The 10,300-nt window shown below is 41.7% G+C and overlaps 1 protein-coding gene across 7 annotated transcripts; it reads right to left on the bottom strand.

Moving 5' to 3' along the window:
* Positions 1 to 335: 335 nt before the first annotated feature.
* LOC112274356 (uncharacterized) lies at positions 336 to 9,943 on the bottom strand. 7 transcript variants are annotated; one of them, XM_090245708.1, is made up of 23 exons: positions 9,741 to 9,943; positions 8,904 to 9,217; positions 8,314 to 8,489; positions 7,775 to 7,945; positions 7,549 to 7,659; positions 7,194 to 7,271; positions 6,751 to 6,944; positions 6,576 to 6,636; positions 6,350 to 6,424; positions 5,861 to 5,938; positions 5,682 to 5,744; positions 5,494 to 5,577; positions 4,993 to 5,168; positions 4,543 to 4,582; positions 4,091 to 4,234; positions 3,706 to 3,825; positions 3,230 to 3,448; positions 2,786 to 2,980; positions 2,425 to 2,646; positions 1,822 to 2,290; positions 1,359 to 1,576; positions 907 to 1,051; positions 336 to 738 (listed from the first exon to the last, which is right to left on the bottom strand). In XM_090245708.1, exons 2-23 carry the CDS (start codon positions 9,067 to 9,069, stop codon positions 590 to 592), a joined length of 3,354 nt encoding a protein of 1,117 aa, XP_090101834.1. In that variant the 5' UTR covers positions 9,070 to 9,217; positions 9,741 to 9,943; the 3' UTR covers positions 336 to 589. The 7 variants fall into 7 exon arrangements, with proteins under 7 accessions (XP_090101834.1, XP_090101833.1, XP_090101835.1 ...); XM_090245707.1 differs by having other exon boundaries at positions 8,904 to 9,228; positions 9,741 to 9,852; XM_090245709.1 differs by having other exon boundaries at positions 8,904 to 9,228; positions 9,745 to 9,823.
* Between the last annotated feature and the right edge of the window lie 357 nt (positions 9,944 to 10,300).

The raw sequence follows: 10,300 nt of genomic DNA, 5'->3' as shown, positions 1-10,300 counted from the left end.
TGATTTTTAGCTGATGTTTTAACTTCTTTCGCCGGTGGAATTGGGATGCGGCAAACGGTGCGATCCGGTTGAGGAAATGACCTAGAAGTGGAACCTGAATTTATTCCTTTCTGAAGGAACCATGATCCTGAATTCTGAATGATAATTTTATGAACTGCAGTGACTGACCATCATAAATCTGTGAAAATGAACCTACAGACCCAAAAACCTGGTTCACTCAATACGTCACCTGACGATTGACTGGAAGCCAAATCTGTACGTAAGATGGCAATGAAGTAGAGGCTAATGATATCATTAACCTAAAGAGGACATTGTAGTATCCCAGACAGTAGTAGTACGATAAACTTGACAATACATGTTCTCAACATTACATTCAATTTACTCCTGTTCCGAAGCACCGACTTCGTGTCATGCTAAGCTTCTATGTATGCACCTTTTACCCTCGGAATGTCCAGATACCTCTGAAAAGAAACCACACTGCAATGTAGGTGTACATGAAGGTTATCAAATGCTCTATTAAGCTTAGAACAAAGCTTCCTGCGCGCAAGGTCGACCAAGAAAACCGTGCCATTTTAGTGCGTTGAGAAATTTAAGGTAGAGCAGCCTTGCAAGCAGGAAACTTGTCTTTGAACCTGGCGAGAAGTTCTTTAGGTAACTGTTGTTGTTCCAGAAGTCTTTTACCGTGAGCAGTTATGCATCCCAACACAGTGGCCTCCTGGTCCACTAGGGCTAGAACACCTGTAGCCAATAAACCAAAACTGTGAGGGCAAGATTGACAATTTATAAATACTACCACGACGACTTCGACAGAGAACGTCGAAGCGTTAACAGCCGAGTGCTGGAACAAAAATACAATACAAGTAGGACACATGCTGATAATCCAGGTTATGAGAACCACGATCATACCGAGCTCTATCTCGTGACCATCTTCATCCTGCCCATTCTCAGCTTCCTCCTCAATTTCGTCCTGTAATTCACGAGACCTCTCAGCATACCGCTCCAGAAATTGTTCCTCTGTCCCCTCACGTTCCTCGGATACAGGTTGTAGATCCTGCAATAGAATAAACGAGTCAGAAAGGCTCAGCCAAACAAATCATACCCTCAAAAAAGAAGGTAATTAGCTCTGCAAGCATTCTTCAAAATGATACAAGCTAGTTTACACGTAAGAATCTTTAAGCTTAGTAGTTTGCACTAGCTTCCCTTCTCATCGTTTCACAACCAATTCAAAAGATTTCCCTATATTTAAGCAGAAACTGTCCCATGATTGCTAGATTCAAGGACTTCTCTTTTGAACATGAATACATATTATTTGCCAAAATTTCAAGCCTTGATATTTTCGAAATGCCTCAAACAAATACCTCATCGCTCTCATCTGCTTCATCTGCTTCAACATCCTCTTCTGATTCAGATTCTGACTCGGTTTCCTCACTGCCTGTCATCTCCTGAAGTTCCTTCAGATCTACCATAACCTCCAATAGTGAGCGGAAGCAGTGGTGGGCTACTTTGAGTCCTTCATTTTGCCCACAATTTTTTTCGTTCTGTAAGATATACTCCAACACCTTCTGCAAAGCTATCGCTGCTCCCATTACCCTCAACCAAAGACTGAGATTAGAGATGCTATTCTGATATTCAAATGGACGTTCAAGGCAGTGATTTCTCAGAAACATAGAACATACTAAAGGATTGTACAGGTACCATTAATAACGATGTGCAGATAAAACAACTGCAGGACATAAGCGCTTGTCAAAACTTGCAATACTTGTTAAGTGCTTACGATGGAAAGGTAGCATTGCAAACATAAACGTAGTAAGCAGGAATTACCGGCAAGCTTCATCTCCGACTCAAGTGACAGCCCAGGCTCTGCTTCACTTTCTGCAAGCCCTGCCAACGCGTTGGTCCAACGAAGGAAACCAACATCACCTGCATTGTCTTCAGCCAATAATATCCTTTCCACAGTTTCAGGAAGTAAGATGAAACACGTAGAGATGACAAGAGTGAGGGGCTTGGCCAATGGAACAGTCATGCTTGTCAGCCTCTGCAGGCGTTCGATAGAAACTTTGCAAAACCGGGGAACCAGCAACATCGCAATCTCTTCATCCTCAAAAGAAACCGAGGAAGCATGAAGAAGAGCATGAGAGCATCGGCATGCTCGCCAACACGCAGCTGGATAAGCTGATTCAATTGCGCTGGTCACAAAGGTAACTAAATTGTCTAGAACAGACCGTGGGGGACCTGGGAATGATGACACTATTTCGTCGGGATCTGCGAAACATGTCATTGGACATCGTCCCTGAAATTCATGTCCCACATTAGATTCTTGGGACGAGGAAGATCAAGCATGATTGGGCAGTTTCCAATGCATCCTGAAATAGAAACTACAAACGACTCCTAAACAGAAGTTCCACATAGAACGTTTTGACATACCTGCAGAACTACAGCCTCCTCAATGACATCGAAAACTGCTTCGTCTTCCTCCTCTTCCCATGCTCTCCAATCCATTATTAAATGTGACCAGACATGCAGCAGCGGCTCTACTTTCAAGTTTTTGACTGTAATTTGATCCGGTGTGCACCTCAAGATAGAGACCAGCAAAATTGATGTGTCACCCAAACATGAAGGAGGAGGGGTAGGCCGTGGTGTATCTTCCTGTAGTAAAAAGAGATATGAACGATCTAAACGACCACCACATTATGAAAGTGATTGAAATGACCAAACTAAGAGGTTCGAAAAGTATGTTATTCAAAGAATTACGAAGTGTTCTCAATTGAGAAAGGCAATTGACGACCTGCATGCATGTCAACCATGCCCGTTGTAATAATGCGGAGAAGGTGTTGGCTAATTGGGTGCATCCAGCCTTCCAATAAACCAGCTTTTTGCGGTAAACTTCATCATCTTCGTCTTCATCTTCATCTTCCTCTGGTTCCGTAGCATCCCAAGCCTGAGAAAGAGCAGCCAAGGCTGCAAATCCCAATTCTACAACCTGAAAATTGTGATACGAAATAGCACTTCATCAGCAACGTCGTCTTACAAGCTTACTTAAACTCGCTCATGACCTCAACAAATTTCACTTCAATGCAGTCCAATGATAAAGAATCATATTATTATACAGGTATGCAACATCCAAGTAGTATAATACAAGATGCCTCGATTTGGAACCAATAAAGATGCTCGAGCTCCAAGGAGCATGCTTGGTGGACCACTTGGAGTTTGAGGAATAGAATTAAATTACCTGAGGCCAAGGTTCTGGATGTGGAGGAAAGTGCTGACAAATTTCTACTTGAACCGCATCGATAATATCTGGGACATGAGGTGCCACATCATCCTCGCCTACCTCAGCAGCAGTGGTCAGTAGCTGCAAAGAGATGGCTGCTTCACTTTCATCTTTCATTCTAGCCCCAGCCACAGCGGCTTGGAGAAGAGGCATCCAGTGTGTAGGTTTGAAGTCATCCTGCCAGGCCACGTTTGTTTGAGATCTTTGGTGTCTACAGACTATCAAACAAACATACGTAAGAAATACAACCTGGGAGGACACGTAGGATTAGATTAAAAAAATTGTGCATCCATGTTTGTACAGAGGCTTGTGCAGTAAATGCTTCAGGAAATGAGAACTATAAAGAAAAAAAATATATCTTCAAGAGGTCATGCCAAGACTTCAACTCTGAAAACAAGGATGACTAAGATGGTATGTGCAAAACACAGCAGCACCTGGAGAAGTGATGTAAGAGCTCCTGCAGCAGATTGTCGAACTAGTCGCCAGGACACATTTCCAACATCCGGCGCCAACAGAGCTTTCAAAAGCGCAGTATAGACAGCTTCATTGAGCTCCTGCACCACATCAGCAATCGAAAACAACATTACCAATAATTGAGTCTCTGCTCACTAGGAAAAAAACACGGGCAAGCCATAACAAATTTAAGATATTGCACGACAGAGTGCGAGGAGTACATACCTAGAAAAAATATACTTGAACTATGAGTAAAAAATGAATGTATCTATATTCATCATGTCTTTAGCAAAAATACGAGGAGCTTGTCTGTGGCATATTATGTAACAAATTCAAGATAAGTTTTTTTGAAGAAAAGCATCTTACTGTTGGCAAGCAAGTGGCCAACTTTCCGAGCAACCAGTTTGATGTTGCCAGTACATATGGCGAGGGCAAAGCCATGGTATATAAGGGAAAAACCCGAGTTTGCAACAGCGTTGTTATGGTCTCAGCTTCTTGTATCATGAGAAACTGCATCATATACAACCATTACACGAAACATGACTAGAGAGATAAAAAAAAGAAAGGGAGTAAGAATAAAATCTACAAGATCGTTCTTAGTCTAGTAATATAAAGCAACTCTAGCCATTATACAGACAATCAAATAGTTTTATGAATTTCGGACGAGTAACAAATCATAGTGACTCTATTCCTCCCACTTGTCTCGAAATAATATCCATGCGGCACGAGGACATCGGTATGATAAGAACAATAACGTTTTAAACTATGTTTCATATAAAATAACATAGTAAATGCAACGTAATGTTATAAATCAGCACCTCACATAGTCCACCATATGCCATTAAAGCTCCAAAATAGCTGCAGATTTACCCACAAGAGCAAAGTAACACCAGGTCTTCATTGTCAGGTTTGAAACGTATTTATAATTGAATGCATACGAGTACCAAGGAAATGTTATGCGTATTGGCCTCATAAGATAGACCACACAAGATCCGAACCTAACGAGTGACAATAAAATTTTAAACATGTATCCAGTAGTCACCAACAAAAATGCACCAATAACGTAACCGAAGACTACTCACGAGGACGCTACGACTACACATGCAGGTAGTGCGCCGTACCCATATGAAAGTAAAAGGTTGAGATAATCCCTGGTTCTGCATTCATTTGCTTACGCTCAAATGGTACTCACACCATACGGTAGAAGACAGAAGGACAGACGGGAAAGAAAGAAACCAATGACAAGAAATAGATTGAGGATGACTTACTTAACAGCTACGTCAGAATCCGGTGGAGAACCGTCTGCAGGAAGTGGAAACTGAGACAAGAAAGGCATCACCAAAGCCTCCCCTGCAGTACCCTCCCCATCTTTAGATTTTCCTTTGCCACCTTTTTTCCGCTTCATAGTTGTAACATTCTTAACTCCCTGACCAGTTGGTGGACCCTGGGCAATTGCCAAACGAATCAGTGTCACCCATACAACCAATTTAGTGACAACAAAGTACACATGATACAGAACATGAACACAAAAGAGATGTGATCATCTTAACATGATAAACGTCGGACTCAACTTTATACTACCTTCTTTTTACGAACAGTCCGCCAAACAGACACTGCGGTCACTTATAAATTATTACTATTTACCTCGAAAATATGGAATATATATTTTGTAAAAGATATTGACGAAGTGTAAAAGGTCTGATAAACTACCTCACTACTTAAAAGACAAAGTGATAATCATGACGATTAAAGGATCACAAGAAACTTACTTTAGATGTGGCAATAAGACCCAGTAAATTCAGTGCACTTTGCCGAGGCGTAAAGATAACTTCATTCCACCCACTTGTCGTCTCCTGCCAAAAATAAGGGAGATGTTCATAACAAAAAATATTAGTGCGCTACTAAAGAATAATTCATAAAATTGATATGTCCAACTAGTTGCTACAAATAAACTTACGAGTTCTGAAGGCAGATTCTTCCGAACAAATTCGTCTTCATCCTCCACCCATTCCACGACATCCTGCAAGTGAATCAGGATCCTCAGTTACACTAATAGTGAGACGTGCTTCCCTGGGGAAACGCAGAACAGACCTTAAGCCACGTGATCACCCTAAGATCAGCAGGAAAATGATATACCTTGTTCTTCATTGTTAAGGCAGGGAAGATTGCATTCTCCACTAAGCTTTTGAAGTGAGGTGCCATCAGCAGCCATCCCTGTAGCACAAAAAGAAATTATTCTTGTGACGTAGCTCAAGTTGGAGAACCCCATTCCGTAGGAGTTGGTCGATTCTTGATCAATTTGATGATGGCGAAGGGTGGCTTTAACGGGTGAACGTTTTGTGATCATTACTTGAAGATAGAATGATGACCTTAGCTTGCGTCACCGGATCAAGGTTGATTCAATGTTGTTCATTTTTCTCACATGAGTGTAGTCGGAAGCGACTTAATGAACTAAGATTGGTGGTCATAAGAGATAAAGAAAACAATATAACAACAAAAAATAACATACACCCAGAGCTCTTAGACTACTTTTTCTGAAAACTTGAAAAGTTCATAACCTTAAACCACAACAAGAAACCGAATAACAAATTCCGATATGAGTATGTTCCGGGGTGATGAACTTACAGGGCCAGTCTCAAGAATATTAGACACCACATCAAAAGCTAAAGACACAATACGCTCTTGCATTGGATGAAGATCCTGTCAAATCAAGAACACAGCCAACAGCTTGAGCCAAGTTATCGGCTTCTCAAAATGCGTGAATAATTATGGAAAAGAGGGACACCTCTTTCATTAGAAACATACCATATCCTTACATGAACATGGTTGCATCACAGGACGGTTGGGCTACCTTAGCAGTTTTACTCCTCCAAATGATTGTCAGAGCTGCAGTCCCAATTGCAGATAAAGACCTGCAGCGATCACATCACAAAATTGCTAAGGTTAGATCGAACCACGAAGATTTGGTAGGAGCACATAGACTTAAGTAAATCAGCAGAGTAGCTTGAAAATTTGAACAATCTTACTTGTCTGTGTGCTTTCGATGCCGCGATACTAGGTTGCAAAATATTTTAAGCACCCTCTTCCACGTCTTTAGTCTTGGTTCTTGCACAGAAAGGTCCATTTTCTTATCGAGATCTACTGTTTCCGAGAGAGCAATAAGATCTTGGAACCATAGTCCTAGAGAGGCAAGTAATGACTGCGGCATATGTGACTTCATCTGTCATCCCTCCTCCATTCCAAACAGTAAGAGTCCACTGTTAGCTGCAGCATAGGTGCACCAGGTTAGGTGGGAACTCTCACAAAGAGCCTTTCATCTAATTTCATTCCTCCACGGCTTGAGCGTAACCATTTCATCCCTGAGCAGTTTGTAACGAAGCAGACCCGTTCACTCTTATTAATTGGTGGGCCTGAGGCCATATTATACAAATCATCTACCATACAGGATGAATCGAAGGATTGTGCTTACAGAAAGATATAGGCACTTGCAAAGAATAAGGAGGATGTCGTCGTGCTGTGAATAGCCTTCAACTTTTGTTGCTACAACCTGCAAGAAAAATTTGTCAATAAAAGTATGATCCTCTTTTCATTGATTGATTCATGACCATCTCTCAGGTCTGTCAGGAGTAACTTCATCTGCCCAACAAGACGGAAAATCTCATAAAGGAAACAACAGAAACAAGCGACATACTAAATATAGCAGAGAGATATGTTCATTCCAGACAATCTGAGTTTACGAAAATTTAAACAAGATACAAAATGTTATCAATCTGAGCTAGAACAGAGAAAAAATTTAGTAGAGAAAGTACATGAAATTCAGATACCTGCTGGACAAGATGATGAAAAATAGGATGCAAGGGCGTCAACAGCTCTTTCGAAATTAGTTCCAGCTGATCTGGAACAGGTTCTCTGGCGACTGTTGGGTCCATGAAATACTACACCACACACTTAATAGCTTCAATATCAATAAGGCATATAAAATCGTAAACTAAAGTTTTCAAAAATAGATAGTTGGTATGTGAACGCTTTACAGTAAGGCAAGAGAGTAACCTGATAAGGTTTGATTATTGTTTGAAGACCCATCATAACATTTAGTGTTTTAAGCTCAGAAGTTCCTGTATTGATCACAAGGTCACTATTCTGTATGGCAGCCTTGAGAGCTGGAACTAGTTCTGGCCATGTCATCTTCTTCGCAAAATCACTGGCTACCACCAAACGGAACTGCAAACACATACAGGGGCTTGCATTGAGATGACTATCAAAATTTACCGAGCTAATCACAACAAAAAAGAGCTAGTTCTCATGATACGTTCTACGCTTTTCGGCAAATTTAAGTATTTTTTTGTACCCCTAGAAATTCACAAGCCTAGACCCTCAGCAACGTCAGGAGAAACTAATGAAAGCGGTATATTTGACAAGAGGAAAATAGCTAATTTAAATGGATGGCTTTTTGAAGTTAACCACGACAGACCCCTTGAGATACCCGGAATGCAAGCGATGTATAAGGTTGAACATACTATAGCCATTTCTCTGCAATACTAATAAGCCAAGGAAATCCATCTTAACGCTGTTGAAGGAACAGAACCTACAGCTTCTGTCAGAATCTTCAAAACAAGTCCCTCCACGCGTAGCAGCACCTCCACAAGCTGATTCCTAAACTCTAATTTTTCTTCATGCGACATAATAGGGGATTCTGACCAATTCCTCTTCAAATAATTCTTCAAATAGGTTGCAGCAGCAATTCTCTGCCCTTGCTCCTGACCTCCTGCACCGCACTCAAGCAACATTGATCATTGATTTCAAGAGAGGCCAGGCTATGAGGGGTGAAGTCTTCCATTGAAGTAAAGAGGCTAAAGAGGAAGCTAATCTAGAACGAGAGTAACACAGTGCAAAGAATTGCACCATGACCATGACTGTGCAAGTGATGCTTTGAAGGTGACTGATGTGAAGTGGTCCTGTGTAGGATGGATTCGTTGTATTCTCAATCCTGCTACCGTTGACATGAGGAGCACGTTGTTGAAAAAACAAAATGAAATGAAACAAACGATACTGCTGCAATAACTAAGAAATAATAAGTACATTCTGAAGCTATCTTAGCCATGCGTACCATACCCATGACATTCTGAATTCTACGTGAAACATAACCATTTCGAGCACATGGGGGGGGGGAGGACAATACCGGCGGATAGCATGAGAAGAAAAAGCGCAAACTTGGGTAAATTCTGTGCAGCCTCCAGATGCGAGGTGGCAGCCTGAACAGCGGATTCCTGAGAGCCTGTTGTGTCCATGAGCCATTGAGCAATCTGCTCTTGGCCCACAAGTGGAAAGTTTACCGTGGCCTCCATGTCTACTTACTCCCCCTCACTTGTTCTGCTACGATCAGACTCAGTTCTCCGACTTATTTGCTCTTCCACAGCGCTCCCTCAACCAAAATTATAACCAATTCCATCGCAGTACTCACAATGATCGGAACAACATCACAAATAGAAAGCTCTGCGCACATACTATACATCAATAGGTATGAGCTCGACTCCAATCAATAAGTAAATAAATCATTCTAAACATTCCATTTAAGGATGGGTAGCATATTCCAATCACACTCATCTTCCGCAACTAACCTTCAACCGCTGCTTACAACCAAAAAAACAAACAAACACAAAAACAAAAACAAAAATCAGCAGCAATCGAAGGAACAGATTCTACACGATAACTCGGTCTCTTCCAATCGATGCAAACCAATGCGCCTATCACGACGCTACAAGACAGGGCATGCATCCCGCATCCCCATCACAAAAAACAACTCTCATCACACCGAAACTAACTTCCATCAAAAACCAAACGAAATATCTCACATAACAACAAATCACAACGCCACTGTCTCCATGTGAACTCTCAAGATATCCAACCTAAAGAGAAAGTATGCTCTCAAGGGTAAAAAAATATATCCTCTCACAGCGCGCTGAAACGAGCGAAGTCAGTGAGTCTTCACAAATAAAGGATGCGAATGAAAACTCACTCACTCACAGGTCTCGATGCGCATGAAAAAACTCGTACTCGCAAGATTATGCAACATCGTCGTCGTCGGGTATTGTCAGTCAAGCTCGATCGAACGAACGAACCAGGGCAAGCAACTAAGCGAGGCGAGCCGAGGCGCAGACGGAGGCCGGGCCGGGCCGGGCCGGGTCGCACGGCGCCCGGTGAGGCGAGACCGGGGGTGGGGAGCGCGGGAAATTGAAGGCTAGTGCGATGGTGGCAGCTCTGGTACTCCCCCTGAAATGAGTCCGACGTGGCATTTCGATGAACGCGCCAAACCCTTTGCGCCAAATCATAAACCATCCTTCGTTGGGTCTTCGTCATGGAATTAGAATGTGACTCTGTTAATAATTTGTCTGATGGATTGGGCGTTTCTTCTTTACAAACCCTACTTGCAAAGATTTTTTTTTTTTTTTTTTAATTTTATGTTTCATGCTCCGAATTTTATAGCACATTATGTCCTAATCATTTTGATATATATATATATATATATAAAGAGAGAGAGAGAGGGAAATGGTAAAGCAACCCAAATTTTTACTAAAT

Source organism: Physcomitrium patens, chromosome 21 (genome assembly GCF_059467195.1).
Source record: "Physcomitrium patens ecotype Gransden chromosome 21, ASM5946719v1, whole genome shotgun sequence".
Classification (NCBI taxonomy): domain Eukaryota; kingdom Viridiplantae; phylum Streptophyta; class Bryopsida; order Funariales; family Funariaceae; genus Physcomitrium; species Physcomitrium patens.
Note: the sequence above shows the minus strand (reverse complement) of the source record. Positions and strands in the feature narration are given on the sequence as shown.

What these genes read in the sequence shown, in the direction of transcription:
- LOC112274356 (XM_090245708.1), bottom strand. Translation starts at nt 9,069, where the DNA reads ATGGAGGCCACGGTAAACTTTCCACTTGTGGGCCAAGAGCAGATTGCT. An exon ending in TTCATCATCTTGTCCAGCAG is followed by an intron (nt 7,272 to 7,548) that starts GTATCTGAATTT and finishes TTTTTCTTGCAG; the next exon opens with GTTGTAGCAACAAAAGTTGA. An exon ending in CATATGGTGGACTATGTGAG is followed by an intron (nt 4,235 to 4,542) that starts GTGCTGATTTAT and finishes TATATGATGCAG; the next exon opens with TTTCTCATGATACAAGAAGC.